This window comes from Dreissena polymorpha, chromosome 10 (genome assembly GCF_020536995.1).
Source record: "Dreissena polymorpha isolate Duluth1 chromosome 10, UMN_Dpol_1.0, whole genome shotgun sequence".
NCBI lineage: Eukaryota > Metazoa > Mollusca > Bivalvia > Myida > Dreissenidae > Dreissena > Dreissena polymorpha.
The window spans coordinates 27080226-27098735 of NC_068364.1; the positions used below are offsets into that span (position 1 = coordinate 27080226).

The 18510-nt window shown below is 36.8% G+C and overlaps 1 protein-coding gene across 4 annotated transcripts in view; it reads left to right on the forward strand.

Moving 5' to 3' along the window:
• The window catches only part of LOC127847297 (dnaJ homolog subfamily C member 7-like), a 186099-nt gene that overhangs the window by 14388 nt on the left and 153201 nt on the right, over positions 1-18510 (forward strand). Inside the window, exons 4-13 of one of the 4 annotated variants that reach the window (XR_008033903.1) lie at positions 860-973; positions 1787-1861; positions 2932-3050; positions 5040-5193; positions 5615-5779; positions 7090-7181; positions 10248-10321; positions 11023-11169; positions 12743-12907; positions 14740-15814. Coding sequence is in view for 2 of the 4 variants with exons in the window: in XM_052379135.1 (XP_052235095.1) it covers positions 860-973; positions 1787-1861; positions 2932-3050; positions 5040-5193; positions 5615-5779; positions 7090-7181; positions 10248-10321; positions 11023-11169; positions 12743-12907; positions 14740-14867 (1233 nt within the window). In the remaining 2 variants the exon portion in view is untranslated. Of the gene's footprint in view, positions 1-859; positions 974-1786; positions 1862-2931; positions 3051-5039; positions 5194-5614; positions 5780-7089; positions 7182-10247; positions 10322-11022; positions 11170-12742; positions 12908-14739; positions 17177-18510 lie in introns of those variants that run through there. The other 3 variants (XR_008033902.1, XM_052379135.1, XM_052379136.1) reach the window with 3 other exon arrangements.

An 18510-nucleotide genomic window follows, 5' to 3' on the forward strand; every position in this document is an offset into this window, starting at 1 on the left:
ATAACTCAAGAATGCATATGCCTAGGATCATGAAACTTCACAGGTAGATTGATCATGACTCGCAGATGACCCCTATTGATTTTGAGGTCACTAGGTCAAAGGTCAAGGTCACGGTGACCCGTAATAGTAAAATGATTTTCGGATGATAACTCAAGAACGCTTTTGCCTAGGATCATGACACTTCATAGGTACATTGATCATGACTCGCAGATGACCCCTATTGATTTTCAGGTCACTAGTTAATTATAGGTTTGACCAGCAGCATGCTTGACAAAAAATTACTTTAAAACTGGAAAATATGCACAGTTAATTTCCTTTACTTAGTGTATCATCAATTAAAAATAGAAAATGAACTGTTGTCTTCCAATACTTTGTTTTTGTGTCATTAAGGTTACACATTTGTTTGAAAACTAAAATACTAAAACCATTATTTGTCCGTTGATAATTTGTTAGCACAGAAATATATCTGTTATATTTTAGGGATTTCTATTGAAGCAGAATTCTGCTTTTTGATGCAAGCATTTTGCAATATGGAATCTTTTGACTCCACCATATTATCTGCCTTGGATCATTTTGTTGAAAATGTTGCCATTCAATTAAAATATGATGTTTTTTATATGACAGAAATACTGTTTTTTTTAGTTAAACTATATACTTGGAGTAACACAAAGTAACATTTGTAGATCAGTCAACCAATATTCAGGTACAGAATATTTAGACTTAAGTATTTTACCCCTTGAAAATTTCATTTGACCCCTGAAAATGTAAGCACTGCATCATTTAACTCCAGGTTTTTAAAGCTTTTTAAATCCTTGAAATCATGTTCGGATTTTGGAAACATTATTTCCTCGTATTTCAGGGTTTCATGCGAGAAGGAAAATGTCACCTATCGCTCGGCGATCCATCATCGGCGATGCGAGCCTATAACAGAGTGCTACAGCTGGAGCCCAAAAATCAGGCCGCTAAAAAAGAGGTTTGATATAAAAAACATATTCAAGAATCTGTTGAATTTGTGTTAACCCTTTGCATGCTGGGAAATTTGTCGTCTGCTAAAATGTTGTCTGCTGGATATCTAAAATTAGTAGTTTCTTCGATTTTTTTCAAAGAATACTATAAGAATAGCAAACAGTTTGAATCCTGATGAGACACCACATTTTGTGGCGTCTCATCTGGATCCAAACTGTTTGCAAAGGCCTTCAAAATTCGGTTCCAGCACTGAAAGAGTTAAGCTATTTGGAAATATAAGGGCTTCCTAATTATTTAATATGGATATCATACTTGAATTTTTACACAAACAAAAGATATCTTTAATTACGTCTGGAAGGTGATGTGTTTGGTCCCAACTATGGGATAGTTCTGTAGATCTCACCCGAAGACATCAAGTATTGGTTCTTCCCAGTAAACAGACTCAATAAGTGTTTCAATAAGCCTTAGGCTTTCAGTGCAATCAAGCTAAAATAAATACGTGTAAACTAAGCCACTTAAAGTGATAGCTCGTGTTATATAAGCCTAGTTTTAAGAAAAACTGGGCTTAATGCATGTGCTTAAAGTGTATTCCCAGACAAGCCTGTGCAGCTAGCGCAGGCTAATCAGGGACAACAATTTCCACCTACACTGGATTTTGGTTTAAAAGAGACTTGCTTTAAACAAAAAAATTCATAAAAGCGGAACATGTTGTTCCTGATGAGCCTGTGCAGACTGCGCAGGCTAAACTGGGAATTCACATTAAGCCCAGATTTCCCAGGAGGCTCGTATGTCCAGTTCACGTGGTTGTTGGCTGTTTCAGCTTCATTTAGCAGAAAGTCTACAGAAGTTTGAAGCCACCCTGGATGCCGACTGTGAAAAAATGGACTTTCGGAAAGTAGGTTTCTAGAGAAGAACAAAAAATACTGTAAAATCATTAATATTTGTGGGACTTTAATGTTAATGGATTTCTTGGGTTCACAAATTTAATGCAAACTTATTGAAAAATTACCTACGTAAAAAAAAAATCAGAAATCCACCAATGTATGTGTCCATGAAAAAGTCATTTGTAAAAAAACAAAACAACACAATTTCAGGCCCACAAATAGTCATTATTATACAGAGATTTGATGAAGTAAAAAGTAATCGTCCAATACTGGAATAAAAAAGCATTATTCTAATTCAGCTGAAATCTATGTATGTTTATATTGTAACATTTGCTTACATCTGTTGGATGCAGACCCTGCATATTTCATTAAGTGCTTGCCCACTTGGAAGATGCAGTGTCTTTCTACCGGTGAAAACCTCATAGGTCTTGTCTCACAGTGTGTCTTGTTTATTGATCCCGCATTACCCAGCTCCTCCACCCCCTGCTAGCCCCACCTTTTGGATATGGTTTCTGCCTAGCGACTAGGAGGTCATGGGTTCGGTCCCCACTGTGTGAGCTTTCTTTAGATTTCCCTCAAAGACTGCAAGTACTGGTTATACCCAAGAAACAGGAGTGTTTCAATTAGCCTTCCACTGTCCATGCAATCAAGCTAATTGAAATAGTTAAAAAAAACACAATATGTAATGCAGATCCTGAACCTCCTCCACCCACTCTAAAAAAAACAACACACACACACCCTCCACCCATATTGTTTGTCAAGCATTTTATTATCCCTCGCCATAGATGTCGATCTTTCCGTCCTTCCGGCAGGGGAGCCATATCTTGGAAGTGCTTTGGTGGATTTCATTAAAACTTGATATGAGTATATATGGATAAGAGGATGATGCATGCCAAATGGCATTGTACACCATCTGTTAATAATGGAGTTATGGCCCTTTGTATCTTACAAAAATGCTTTTTTAGCTGAGTGTCAAATATTACACTTTATTGTCCAGAAGCATATTGGCTGGGAATATCAATTCAACGAATTTGCGTGTTTTTATCTGAATAGTTTCACATAAACTGTTCTATGTTTACAGGCCCTGTTTTGTGTGGAACAGTGCCTGCAACTGGCAGGTCCGAGCATGAAGTACAAAATACGCAAAGCAGAGCTGCTAACGTTTCTCGGGCGATACCAAGAGAGTCAAGAAATAGCCAAGTAGGTGGACTTCTTTTCCATTTGAGCCGCGCTCTGGTAAAGCAGGTCTTTATGCATGTGTGTAGAGTGTCGTCCCAGATTAGCCTGTGCAGTCAACACAGGCTATTCAGGGATGCCAATTTGCGCTTTAATGGATTTTTTATGTTAAAAGGAAGTCTTTTCTTAAAAGAATTAAGTCTAGCCTGAAAGTGTTGTCAGGGACTACACTAGGACTTGCACATGCAATTAGACAAGTTTTCCAGGGGTCGTATTCCAGAAGCATCTGAAGTTAAATTTTATTCTTATCCTTAAATTGGGAAATTTTCTTAAGTGTTTCATTTCATATTGCAATAGATTGGCATCAAGATATTTATTTAAATAACATCATTATGCCAATGTTATTTAAGGAATACCAAAAAAACATGTGTTTCCTTATTTAGTAACGAAATACAAAACATTGTTATTTTTAACTTAAGTGAAATTATTTAAGAAATGACTTAAGATGTTTATGGAATACCACCCCAGGTCGTATCTGGGACGCACTTTGCTCACATGTATTAAGCATTAAGCCCTATTTTCCCAGAGCAAGCCTCATTTAAATAGGAAAATCCTTATCAGCCATTTCACTCAAATACTTTATACTTTTTATGCCCCCCTTCGAAGAAGAGGGGGTATATTGCTTTGCTCATGTCGGTCGGTCGGTCCGTCCGTCCGTCCACCAGGTGGTTGTCAGACGATAACTCAAGAACGCTTGGGCCTAGGATCATGAAACTTCATAGGTACATTGATCATGACTTGCAGGTGACCCCTATTGATTTTGAGGTCACTAGGTCAAAGGTCAAGGTCACAGTGACCCGAAATAGTAAAATGGTTTCCGGATGATAACTCAAGAACGCATACGCCTAGGATTATGAAACTTCATGGGTAGATTAATCATGACTCGCAGATGACCCCTATTGATTTTGAGGTCAAAGGTCAAGGTCAGGGTGTCCCGAAATAGTAAAATGGTTTCCGGATGATAACTCAAGAACGCATACGCCTAGGATCATGAAATTTCATGGGTAGATTGATCATGACTCGCAGATGACCCCTATTGATTTTGAGGTCACTAGGTCAAAGGTCAAGGTCACGGTGACCCGAAATAGTAAACGATTTTCGGATGATAATTCAAGAACGCATATGCCTAGGATCATGAAACTTCATAGGTACATTGATCGTGACTTGCAGATGACCCCTATTGATTTTCAGGTCACTAGGTCAAAGGTCAAGGTCACAGTGACAAAAGTCGTATTCACACAATGGCTGCCAGTACAACGGACAGCCCATATGGGGGGCATGCATGTTTTACAAACAGCTCTTGTTGATTAACTGTGGCAGCTTGCCTTGCAAAGCTTTGAATTATTTATTGGGCTTTTCATTCGTTCAGGTTCCAAATCAGCTCACAGAATTCAACCAATGAAACCATGCATGATTAAAACTTACATTTGGGCTGTTTAGCCCTTTGTCTTATTTACTGTTATCCGTAAATTAAAAATAGATTTCCATGCTTCAAAGAAATTTTGAATAGTTTGTATTATTTCTTTAATCAGTTAACAGAGGGAATAGTCAAGAGTTAGTTTATGTTGCTTTGTTTTAAGTTCCTGGAGGAATTTATTCGCTTTCATTTTGGATTAAATTTAGTAACAAACAATGTATGTACAGCGACCTCCCATTTAAAATCCAGCAACCATTATCAATTGCGTTTTACTTGATAATTAATTAAATAAATAATTCCGATAATGCTAAATTGTAAGAAAGGTAATACAGCTTACCTACAATATAAATATTTTGGTTAGGAAAAAACTCAGAAACTAACAGGAAGTGGAGCGTGCTGTCCTCCAACAGCTCTTTTTGTAATTACCATCAAGTTCATACTCCTTATTCCAGCTCTTGTTGTAATTACCATTAAGTTCATCCTCCTTATTCCAGCTCTTGTTGTAATTACCATCAAGTTCATACTCCTTATTCCAGCGACGTCCTCCAACGTGATGGGATGAATGCAGATGCCCTGTTTGTGCGGGGAATGTGTCTATACTACCAGGACAACATAGACAAGGCATTCAGCCACTTCCAGCAGGTACTGCGTCTCGCGCCTGACCATCAGAAGGCCAGAGAGACCTACAGGGTGAGCCTCCATCAAACTTTAAAAATATTTTGAAGGCTTTTCTCTTTGCCCCTCTTGACCCCTTTATATTGCCTCATTCTCGCAAAAAGGTACCATGTGCCTGCTAATTTCAAAGTGTTATGGTACTGTTTTGCACCAAGGGGGCGAACTATAGGCCCTGTCTACCAAGAGTTTCTTTGACCCTTTTCTTGAGCGCATATTATAAATCATGATTATACATAGATGTAAATAAGCAAGAACCGAATTAAACATTGCGCAGAATCTGGCTGTATCTAGATTGTTAAACAATTAAGAGCTAGGGCCCTAGACTTTCTGAGAAAAATGCCAATGTCCACCATGCAAGACTTACTGGAAGAGAAAATAAAGGTATCTGTGGCCAAAACATTTGCTTAAACCCTGATGTAAGTATTTTATTTTGCAGAAAGCAAAGCAGTTGATAGCAAAGAAAGAAGAAGGCAACAAGGTGTTCCGTGCGGGAAACTTCGAGGAGGCGTACAAGATTTACACAGAGGCGCTTGAGATCGACCCGAACAACAAGTTCACCAACTCAAAACTGTATTGCAATAGGGCCACTGTCTGTACTAAGGTATGCAAGACTGTTTTGATTTTTAACCTTATCAGCTCAGAAGCAAAGTGAAAATGGCTTTATGTAACCAGCTGATTGCTGCTTATACTAAAGGGTTGAAATGAAGGAGTTTATACATGAAATAACTTTTAAATTCTTGTTAGTTAAAGATATATCTCTCAAACTTTTGTTAGGGAAATAACTCTCAAACTCCTGTTCAGGTATGTTTAATTGTAATTTAATTGTAATCAAGTTGAGGGATGCCATACATGTTCTGCATTTGTATTTATAATAAATGATTTTTAGCTCTACTGGCCATAGGCCAGAAGAGCTTATGGGATGGCATGGTGTCTGTCTGTCTGTCTGTCTGTGTGTGCGTTAGACTTTCTCTTGTTTATCAGATAAAGTCCACATTTTTCATCCGATTCTTTTCAAACGTGTTCAGTGTGTTGATATTATGATATTAATGAGGACTCGAACCCTATTGAAAATGGGCTACATCAGAGTAAAAAGTCCATAATTATCTCCCCTTGCAACTTCATATTTGGCAGGCATGTGTATCTCATGGAGCTGCAAATTTTGAGTGGTGAAAGGTCAAGGTCATCCTTCAAGGTCAAAGGTCAAACAAACAAAAAATCAAAGCAGCGCAGAAGGAGACATGTCTTGTTTGTTTACATATAAACTTCTAACCTTTTGAAACTTCAACGGATGTTTTATATCATCAAGGGCCAGAACCCCATTGAGAGTGAAGAAAATTTGTCCAACTTATTGTTGAAAAGGAGCCATTTGAAGTTTAAATTTTACGTTTCTTCTTGTTTATGCGATGAATTTCCCATTTTGGGTCTGTTTGTTTAAAACTTACTCAGATTGTTCATACTATCAAGGGCTTGAGCACTATTGATTCCAGCCAGTAGAGCGATTCAGGCCCTCATGGGCTTCTTGTTTGAAAGAGGCACCAAGTTTCTATGGTTAAAAAAAACTAAACTTTGGGACAAAAATGTATGTTACAAATGACTTTTTACTGGTTCAAGATACATGTAGGAGACAGAAGCCTCGTATTTTTAAAATTAGCAACGCTGTGGGAAAATGGGGCTTAATGCATGTGTCTAAAGTGTCATCCCAGATTAGCCTGTGCAGTCCGCACAGGGACCACACTTTCTGTGGAGATTGAATTTTTGTTTAGAAAAAACTTTTTTTAAATCTATTGGAAAGTGTCGTCCCCGTCCCTAATTAGCCTGTGCAGACAATACGCATATGCATTAAGCCCCATTTTCCCAGACCAGAGCTCAAATGTGTAATGTTAAAACTAAGCTGACTGTTTGTCACTTCAGATTGGGAAGAATGAGCAGTCAGTGGAAGACTGTACGAAGGCGATAGAACTGGACGATACATATCTCAAAGCTTACATGAGACGAGCAAAAAGGTAAGGGCAATAGAACTGGAAGATACATATCTCAAAGCTTACATGCGAAGAGCAAAAAAGGTGAGGGCAAAAATTGAGTTATGTACAGGGCTATAGATAACTTTATGGGTATATATGGGTAATTCACCCCCTCTTTTTGACAACAATTGGGGTTTTGTAAATTCAATAGAGTTTTAGCAAAAAGTTTCACCCCTACTTTTGAGCTTAATTGGGTTTTTCACCCCCGGTTTTTTAACTCTTTTGGGTAATTTAGGGAATCATATATTATATATTAAAATCTACTTAGGTTACTATATTATTTATACAAATGGAATTCAAAAAGGTACCTGTACATAACAACAAACAATTAATGAATTTCTGATCAAAGTTCATTCATGTTTGCATGGAATAAGACAGAGTTCGTGATAATGGCTGCACACTTGATGAAGTAATGGCTGTTCAAAGCGATGCACCCCGTTTTCGGGTCATTTTGAGTTGAATACCTTAAAAAAGAAAGTAGAAATCGGACGGGTCTACCAATAATTACAATAATACCCCAAAAATTGATAACCGCTGGAAAGACTGCCTCCTTTTCTTCATAGGACGGCATATAAACTATCCGATACATTTTGTACCGAAAATAACCAGTCTAAAAAATACACCCAGTGTTTGTAAGAATTGCGTTTCCTGACGCAAGTTTTTTTGCGGGAATTACATTATTAGCTCATCTGTTTTTTGAAAAAAATTATGAGCTATTGTCATCACCTTGGCGTCGGCGTCCGGTTAAGTTTTGCGTTTAGGTCCACTTTTCTCAGAAAGTATCAATGCTATTGCATTCAAACTTGGTGCACTTACTTACTATCATGAGGGGACTGGGCAGGCAAAGTTAGATAACTCTGGCGTGCATTTTGACAGAATTATGTGCCCTTTTTATACTTAGAAAATTGAAAATTTTGGTTAAGTTTTGCGTTTAGGTCCACTTTTCTCAGAAAGTATCAATGCTATTGCATTCAAACTTGGTACACTTACTTACTATCATGAGGGGACTGGGCAGGCAAAGTTAGATAACTCTGGCGTGCATTTTGACAGAATTATGTGCCCTTTTTATACTTAGAAAATTGAAAATTTTGGTTAAGTTTTGTGTTTAGGTCCATTTTATTTTATGCTTTCCGGTGGTTTATAGAGAAATATCAGTGAAATAAAACTGGTATTCCACTGTTTTAAACAGTGAAAAATAGCAGTGAAAAATATCGATATTTGTCACTGTTTTACTGTGAAATGACGTCATTTTTTCAACGAAATGACGTAACAAATCCAGCGAAAGTATCAAATAAACGGTGAAAAAAGCATAAAATAAAAAGAAAATTTGTTGGATTCTATGGAATTTCGATTTTATTTCACTCGAGATCATAGAAAATATATATTTTCACTCGTGGCTGCGCCACACCCTCGCACTATACACCCCACCCCCCAAATTTTTTTTTTTTTTTTGAAACGGTTAAAAAACACAAATATTTATTTTTATTATTTTATGTTTGAAATACCGTCCAACCATCACACCCAAGAATCCCCCCACTCCCCCCCCCCCCCCCCCCGAATTTTTTTTCGTTTTTTTTTCGCATTTTTGGGAAGATAATGTAATAAATTCCACACCCCCACACTATACACCCCTCTTCACTTTGTGATTGAAAATGAGAGTCCCTTCACCTTTAAAATGATAATAGATGAGCGGTCTGCACCCGCAAGGCGGTGCTCTTGTTAAATTTGTATTTGCGTTTTTTGCTTTATTTTGAATTTAATTACGTTTTTATGCCCCCGGATCGAAAGATCATGGGAATATTGTTTTTGGCCTGTCTGTCTGTCATTGTGTCAGTCATTGTATGTGTGTGTCACAAAACTTTAACCTTGGTTAAAGTTGTATAACGTTTTCAATATTGAAGATAGCAACTTCATATTTTGCATGCATGTGTATCTCATGGAGCTGCACATTTTGAGTGGTGAAAAGTCAAGGTCAAGGTCATCCTTCAAGGTCAAAGGTCAAATATCATTGTATTTTTCGTTCCTAAAACTTTAACCTTCGTTCAAGTTTGGTCATACCTTTTTTAATATTGAAGATAGCAACTTGCTATTTGGCATGCATCTGTATCTCATGGAGCTGCACATTTTGAGTGGCTAAAGGTCAAGGTCATCATTCAAGGTCAAAGGCCAAATTTATGGCTTCAAAGCGGGGCAAAAGGGGGCATTGTGTTTCTAACAAACACATCTCTTGTCGGTTATTTTAATTGTGTAATAACGCAAATACACTTGTTATCTATAGCCCTGTATGTATGAATCTGTGACTCTGGATAATGGCTATAAAACACCCTATTAACATTAAAAAATCAACTATTCAAGTGACATCCATGTTCTCTTCAGTGGCACTGACAATTCAGTATAACGTCATCATTTTAATATGGCTTCCAATAAATGCAATCTGTTTTCATTTTTATGTCCCCGAAGGAGGGCATATAGTGATCGGACCGTCCGTCCGTCTGTCTGTCTGTTTTTCCGTCACACTTTGCATTTAGGTTTCGAAAAATGCTCATAAATTCTATGTCGCTTTAGATAGAAACTTGATGTTTGGCATGCATGTGTATCTCATGGAGCTGCACATTTTGAGTGATGAAAGGTCAAGGTCATCCTTCAAGGTCAAAGGTCAAATATATGGCTTCAAAGCGGCGCAGAAGGGGGCATTGTGTTTCTGACAAACACATCTCTTGTTTAATATCAATTTTAAATTGGAGAATCCATGTAGAGCAGTTTTCTGAATACCATTTATTGTTGTTTTTTCCGTACCCAATGAAATTAAAAACAAGCCTCTTTGTGTACTGACTGCACAGGCTAATCTGGGACGACACTTTCAGAATAATGCATTCTGGGACTACACTTTCAGAATAATGCATTCTGGGACTACACTTTCAGAATAATGCATTCTGGGACTACACTTTCAGAATAATGCATTCTGGGACAACACTTTCAGAATAATGCATTAAGGCGGGTTTTCCCATAGCACAGCTCAAATTAAATAATTCAATTTTATTTTTGCAGTTACATGGACATGGAACAGTATGAGGAAGCTGTCAGGGACTACGAGAAAATATTACAGCTTGACAAAACTAGAGGTTCGTGTAGCTTGTGAAATACTGGAAATATATTTGACTGCAAAAAATTAAGATACTATGAAATAAAGATATAATGCGTGTTTTCGTCTTTTCTGGGTGTAATTTATTTTTTTTATTTTATTTAACATTTAATGCCAAAATTGTTTTATTAGTTTTAAAGATCTTTTTTGATCTTTTAAGAAGTTTTGTTCAGGCGTATTTCTCTCCTCTGAGGTGTTTCCAAAATCAGACCACTGTTAAATATTTAAGAAATAGAAACCCCACTGAGGGCCCCGTATTTCCAAAATCAGACCACTGCTAAGAATTTAAAAAATAGAAAACCCCACTGAGGGCCCTATGTCCTAATAGTAAAGATCCAGGCATCCCCAAATATTATATGGACTTATTGTTTCATGAAAATTAGGACAAATATTTGCTGACATTTGAGTCTGAGTCAGAAATGCCATTTTTCCACCTTTCTGCAGACTTGCTGCTTTTGAGTGTCAAAATTGCTTCACACATAGTTCTTAATTTGGATCTTTCATCAAATCTGTCAAAATATTAATAATGTTAAATCCAAATACTTTGGAAAATACTTTGGAAGGGTATTTCTTCACCCCCCCCCCCCCCCCCCCCCCTCCTTGCTTTAAATATTCGGTAACATTTTACCGTAAAATTTGCATAGAGATGCTATTTTCATCGAATCTTGTTTCCACAACCAGAGAACAAACGCCTGCTGCAAGAGGCCAAGTTGGAATTGAAAAAGAGCAAGAGAAAAGACTACTACAAGATTTTGGGCGTGTCGAAAACTGCCACAGACGATGAAATCAAGAAGGCCTACAGAAAACGAGCTCTCTCACACCATCCAGGTATCTGCAACACATTTATAATGGAGTCTCTTTCTGGAATAACTGGGCTTAATTCATGTGCGTGAAGTGTCGTCCCAGACATTGAAAAACATTTCACTCACACAAATAACTTCCCTTAGATTATCACTCTCATGTTAAATTACCTCCCTTAGATCGCCACTCACAAATTACCTATCCTAGATGGTCCCTTTTACGTTAAATAACCTCTCCTAGATCATCACTCTCACAAATTACCTCCCTTAGACCGCCACTCCCACACGCTAAAGTACCTCCCCTAGATTATCACTCACATGTTAAATAACCTCCATTAGATTGTCACTCCCACACGCTAAATTACCTCCCCTAGATTGTAACTCATGTTAAATTACCTCCCCTAGATTGTCACTCTCACATGTTAAATTACCTCCCCTAGATTGTCACTCTCACATGTTAAATTGCAATATACACACTCTAGGAAAGGCCCCGAACTGTTGTTTGTCAAGGGGTGCCAATTAACGGCTTCATTTGATTGGCGTATAATAATTAAGTTTATGTGATCACAGTAAGAACAGCTATTAAAATGCGTTAACTACTCTTAATTGCGCAATGCAATATACACACTCTAAGAAAGGGCCCAACTGTCAAAATAAACGAAAATAAGACACACATACAAAATTATTGCAGAGAATGAAGTCGAATATATTTATATGGTCTAGAAAATCGTAACAACTGAGTCAGTTTTTTGATGTACTTTGCATGACTTATTGATATGTTTCTTGTTATAAACGTACATGATATCGTTATTTTAAAATTGAACATAAAAATAAAATTCTATGACGTGATGTTTTTTCTTATATTTGTTATTGAATGTTTGGTGTACTTTGCATGCCTTATTGATATGTTTCTTTATATAAACGTACATGCTATCGTTACTTTTATATTTCAAATAAAATTCTATGACATGATGTTTTTCCTTCTATTTGTGCCCGATTACAGTATCAGTCATAGTATTAGCCGACCGCGATACAATTATTAAATAGCAAGTTAATAAACAGCCTCGTATTAAGCAAACGGATATAACTTACAAAACAATGGACGTAAACACAGAACAAGTTTAACTCTTTTCTGATATATTTCGGCTAAATAGGCTTTTTAAAAGTTTTTACAATTAAGCTACATTTTCTTTCTATTTCTCATCACAGCAATTGTATATTCAGTTGTATTTCTTTGTCAATTTTTTTTTTTATCCCTTCTGGATACGAAACTGAATAATAGAGGATAAATCATTCCAGCCGTTTTATTTGAACATTCAATTGAATGGATTTGCGAATATTCGAATACAGATATAGGTATTCGATGCCATCTCTACTAAATTACCTCCCCTAGATTGACACACATGTTAAATTACCTCCCCTAGATTAGTCACTCTCACATGTTGAATTACCTCCCCTAGATTGTCACTCTCACATGTAAAAATTACCTCCACTAGATTGACACTCTCACATGTTAAATTACCTCCCCTAGATTGTCATTCTCACATGTTAAATTACCTCCCCTAGATTAGTCACTCACATGTAAAAATTACCTCCCCTAGATCGCCACTCCCACGATACGGTGGAGGTACAGAAGGAGGAGGAGATGAAGTTCAAGGAGGTCGGGGAGGCCTACTCCGTGTTGTCGGATCAGAAGAAACGGACGCGCTACGACCAGGGTCATGACATGGAAGATCTCGATGGCTTCGGAGGGGGCGGTTTCAACAGTAAGTTTAGTGACCTATGTAAAAATTGTTTCTTGGTTTCAACAGTAAGGTCAGTGACCTTCAAGAAATTGTTTTTTTAATACTCGGTACTAGTTTTAAAATCCAAAGGCTATGGTAATCTCTAGGTGGCTACAACAATCTTGAATGGCTTCTAACATTTGTGTTATTATTGTCCCCTACCGGTGAATCCGGAGGGGACTTATGGTTTGCGCTCTGTCCGTCAGTCTGTTTGTCACACTTTTCTGGATCCTGCGATAACTTAAAAGTACAGTCAATCTTGTATTTAGAGACCACTAAAGGGAGTAACCAAAAGTGGTCTCTTAATAAAATGGTCTTTAAGTAAGAAAAGCCATTTGGGATGAATGCGGACCTTTGATTTTAAATCCAGATATAGAATTATCTCCTTTTGACACAGCGATTTTAGCTTTTGTAATCAAATGAATCTTAATATAAATAAAATGAATAAAACAATTTTTTACTTAAAATAAGTTGTATTTGTTCTCTCTAATTCTAAATACAATGTAAATGGTTTGCACGGAGAATGGGTTTTTCCGACTTTAAACTCATTCGCGATAAAATTTACGTGCTCTTTTACTCTTCGACACTTGCAATACCTGAATTTTTTCATTTAACGTTATTACTTTCCGTTTTGACATTTTAATTTCTACATGTAAGCTTATATATATCTGACTTGATTATGGTACATAGGGAAATAAATAAAACACCTTGATTGAAAACTAAATAAACACGCCTGATTGGAAAATTTGCTAACACAAACTAATTAACATAATAACATTTCCTTTATTTTAATGAACATATTTCGCTACATTTTACCGATTAATAGTTTATTTTTTACACCTCTCAAGAACACTGTGAAAATGTTTGTCGCGTCGGCGCATTGTTTCTGCAATAAAATTGGCGATCAGATTTGTCACTTAGCGCCTTAGATAGTAAACTCTTTAACCCGTAGACTGTTGGCAATACCTCACTGTATTATTAGACAACAAAAATTGATACGGAGTCAGCATTAACACCGGTCAGAACCGGTCATCGAGACAAAGGAAAATGGCTGGTGTGAAATCAAAACAAAGGTGTAATCGTTCATGTTATCGGCTTAGATAAACAAACAACACTGATTTGTCCCTGAACGGTCAACAGATTTACCACTTTTACCTTAAAGCGGTCGCTTAATTCAAGACTTGGGCATCAAAATACACTAAAATCAGTGGTCGCTGGTCGCGTAAGACAAAAGTCGCTTAATTCAAGTGGTCACAAGCACAAGATTGACTGTACTTCATATTTTTTCATGAGACTTGAAACATAGATAGATTGCAATATGGACATTATGCACGTCATTTCATTTTACTCTTACGTCAAGAATTCTGGTTGCTATGGCAACAAATTTAAAAAAATACTGACAATGGTGGAGTTTCATCGGTAGGGGACAATATTGCTTGGCAATCTCTTGTTTTTAAATGAAGCAGATTTCACAGGTAACATTCTAAATAACTTGTTTATAACAGTGTTGCTACCAATTCAGATTTCAAGCCCCAACCAGTATTTTATTTATATTTTAAACACACAAAACCAATTTCCCAATATTAATGAAAATGATTTTTACCAATTCCAAGGGCCCCGGCCTGTTTCCCAAAATATTGAAAACAAAACACTGTAAACAACTGTACATACACTTTCTAAAACATGATTGTAACAAGTTTTATCATCAGGTAATCATTACTGGTATGGCAAGCTCTAGTTTGTATTTAGAGTAATCTGGTTGTCCTCCAAATGTCAATTGTTGAAACTTATCAACGTTGTCTCGGTTATTTCAGATATCGACCCCAACCTTATATTCCAATCCTTTTTCGGCGGTGGTGGTGGCGGACATCATTTCAACTTTGGTGGCGGCGGTGGTGGCAGTGGGGGCTTTCCGGGTGGTTTTTCCTTCCAGTTCGGATAACATCACCCTCGGGAAACGCTGTGGTGTTTTTAGATCTTGACCACGCTACTGATAAAATTCTGCAAATTGTTAGAACCTTACTGTGATCCTGAACACGTATAGGAAACATATTAAAAGAACATTCTATATTTGACGCTGATTTGGGGTATTTGTTGTACTTAATCAGGGGTGTGATTTATCCGCAGATTTTTGCACATCCAATTGTGCCAAGGGTCATTACTGATATATATGTAAATTTTGTATTTTAACAATGTGTGGGCCGGGTTGGAGGGGGGGTCAAAAAAGCAAAAGTAAAATATGGAGCAAAAGTTAAAGATTGCCAGCATAAATCACAGTGATCGGGAAAAAAATTGACATGTACTATTAGTTACACTTTGAGTAACTGATGGTGTATGGGATATACACCCTTAGTAATTTCCCATACACCCATCAGTTACTAACTGTATAAAGATTATATCTCAACCGACTAATGGATTACTCTGGGTGTATGGAAATTACTAGGGGTGTATGGATAATACTCCATGGGAACATGACCGCTCTAAGCCAATCGGATTAGGTCATTTTTTTAGGAGGTACATTATGGAATTCACCCCTAATGAAAACTGTTAAATTTGCAACCTTTAATAGCTAGTAGTTGAAGTTAAAAATGGTTTTAAGAAATAATTATTGTTGTAAATTTCAATTAAGGGTTTATTTATATCAGATTTTAACGGTTTGTCCAAAATTAGTCAGCACAATTTTCCTCCCCTGGGAATTCTCCTCCATCACACCCCTGCTTAATGTAAACGTAACAAATTAATGGAAAAACGAAATCGTGTTCTGCATAGATGAACAATGTTAGAACATGTTTCATTTTAAGCTTGTCCCACTCGGAGGTAAAGTGAAAATGGGTATGTGCAAACAGCATAAAACCAGAACAGCTTGTGATTCACTGGCAGTCTGTTCAGGTTTTATGCTGTTTGCTGCTCATGAGTATCTAAGGGTTAGAAATGAAACCATTAAGAAAGGTATTAATTAAATTAAACTTTTTAAGGGACTACAAACATGTCGAAATACGTATCTAAGTAGTAAAGAGTTAATAAATATGCAAAGAAATCCTTTTGAATTAAAAGCTAAATAGGTTTGAGAAAAGATGTCTCTTAAAATCATTTTTTTGATCCCATGTAAAATTGATTTTCAATGTCAATCAAAGTTTTGTTAACATGGGATATTTGAAAATGATATTTGCAGTTCATATTCGCTCCACATTTTGTGCAGTGCATTTACTTTTGAGGTTTACGTGTGAAGAAAGCATGATGGAACGATGGAGAAAAAAATGGAAATTAAATTAATCAACTGTAATGTTAATTTTAAGGTTCTTAAGTAAAAAATATTTATGTTTACTTAAGTGAGAATTGATATATTTGTTTTATACTTAAAGCCATCAATTCTTTTTAAGCAAAAAAAAAATCAAGTAACAATTCCGTAAAAAATTAGCAGAATGCTACTTAAATACATTTTATTGTTGCCAATATCAAAAACAAACTTAAATTTCTCACTCAAATTTTGTCAAATGTGACGTAAATCTACAGTATTGTGTGCAGATACCAATATTCGAGTCATATATTCAATTTTATTATTAATGAAGCTTTTCCAACATGGCGGCAGATGGTAAAATGTGTCGCTTTGCACTTTATATTTTTAGGCTTTAAATTCAATTCTCGTCTTTGCAATTATTCAGAGAAAAAGGTAAAAACATTTATTTCTCTAGGAGGCACCCGCTATGCGATGCTCTTGTTTATACATAACAATCAATTAAGAAAAAAGGCAATCTGTACTAATACAACTTGTGTATATAATTTATACATGTATTATAATGTACAAAAGTTTTTGTTTTGTTTCTCTATACTTGTCATCATAATTTTGTTAAATAACATCCATGCATGATCCTTGAGAACAAGTGATGATGAAACAATGTATCTTTGTTGTTACTGTTGTGGTGTTATAATATCTTAAGCAGCAATGTTTGATGACAAGCTATTCTTGTCGTGTTGCACAATCTTTTATCATATTGATACTGCTTTGAAACTGTAAGCTGTGAATACTTGAGTAAATGTGTGTAAATATGTCTGAAAAGCTTGAATAATGTTTTCTGTTTATCTGCAATTTTGCATGAAAGATGATGTTGTATACATGGATATAAGTTGTTTTTTTATCAAAACTTGAAATGCATAGAAACCCCACATTACAATATCTGTAATAATTGTTGTGAAGGATTTTGTTGTTTTGGTATAAATATTGATAATAAATTATTTGATGGTCGCATGTTATGTCTGACTTGTTTGTATTTCACGCCCTTGAGGTACCAAGTTCTAACAGGTGTAAACAAATTATAGTAGGTACCAAGTTCCAACAAGTGTAAACAAATTATAGAAGGAACCAAGTACCAACAGGTGTAAACAAATTATAGAAGGAACCAAGGTCGCCGTGGTGTAATGGATATGGTGTCTGCCTAGCAAACCAACCTGAACTATTTTCAAACTCGTCCAAGATATCATTGAGGACAATCTTCTGACCAAGTTTCATGAAGATCGGACTATACATGTGACCTCTAGAGTGTTAACAAGGCAAATGTGGACGCCGCACGACACACAGCGCACGACGGACAAAAGGAGATCACAAAAGCTAACCATGAGCACATTGTGCTCAGGTGAGCTAAAATACCAGGAGAATATCCTGATTGTGTGTGTGCCTAATAACAGGACCTTCCATGAAGATATTTTAATTTAATACTGGATATCATGTTGCACTGCATGTCACCAACATTTCAAACTTTTTCTTGTAGTTATGTTCTGTTCATTCGGTATTTTTTAAAAGGGGACATGGTTTGATCGAGTAATGGTATAGAACTTCGTATTGTGAAGAAAGCGCATTATACTGGTTGACAGCGTGTTATAGCGACTGACAGCGCCTTATACTGGTTGACAACGTGTTATAGCGACTGACAGCGCCTTGTACTGGTTGACAACGTGTTTAAGCGACTGACAGCGCCTTATACTGGTTGGCAACGTGCTATAGCGACTGACACCGCCTTATACTGGTTTACAACGTGTTATAAAGAATGACAGCGCCTTATACTGGTTGACAACGTGTTATAAAGACTGACAGCGCCTTATACTGGTTATAGCGACGGACATCGCCTTATACTGGTTGACAACGCGTTATAAAGAATGACAGCGCCTTATACTGGTTGACAACTTGTTATAGCGACTAACAACGCCTTATACTGGCTGACAACGTGTTATAGCGACTGACAGCGCCTGATACTGGTTGACAACGTGTTATAAAGACTGACAGCGCATTATACTGGTTGACAACGTGTTATAGCGACTGACAGCGCCTTATACTTGTTGGCAACGTGTTATAGCGACTGACAGCGCCTTATACTGGTTGACAACGTGTTATAGCGACTGACTACGCCTTATACTGGTTGACAACGTGTTATACAGACTGACAGCGCATTATACTGGTTGACAACGTGTTATACAGACTGACAGCGCCTTATACTGGTTGACAGCGTGTTATAGCGACTGACAGCGCCTTATACTGGTTGACAACGTGTTATAGCGACTGACAGCGCCTTGTACTGGTTGACAACGTGTTT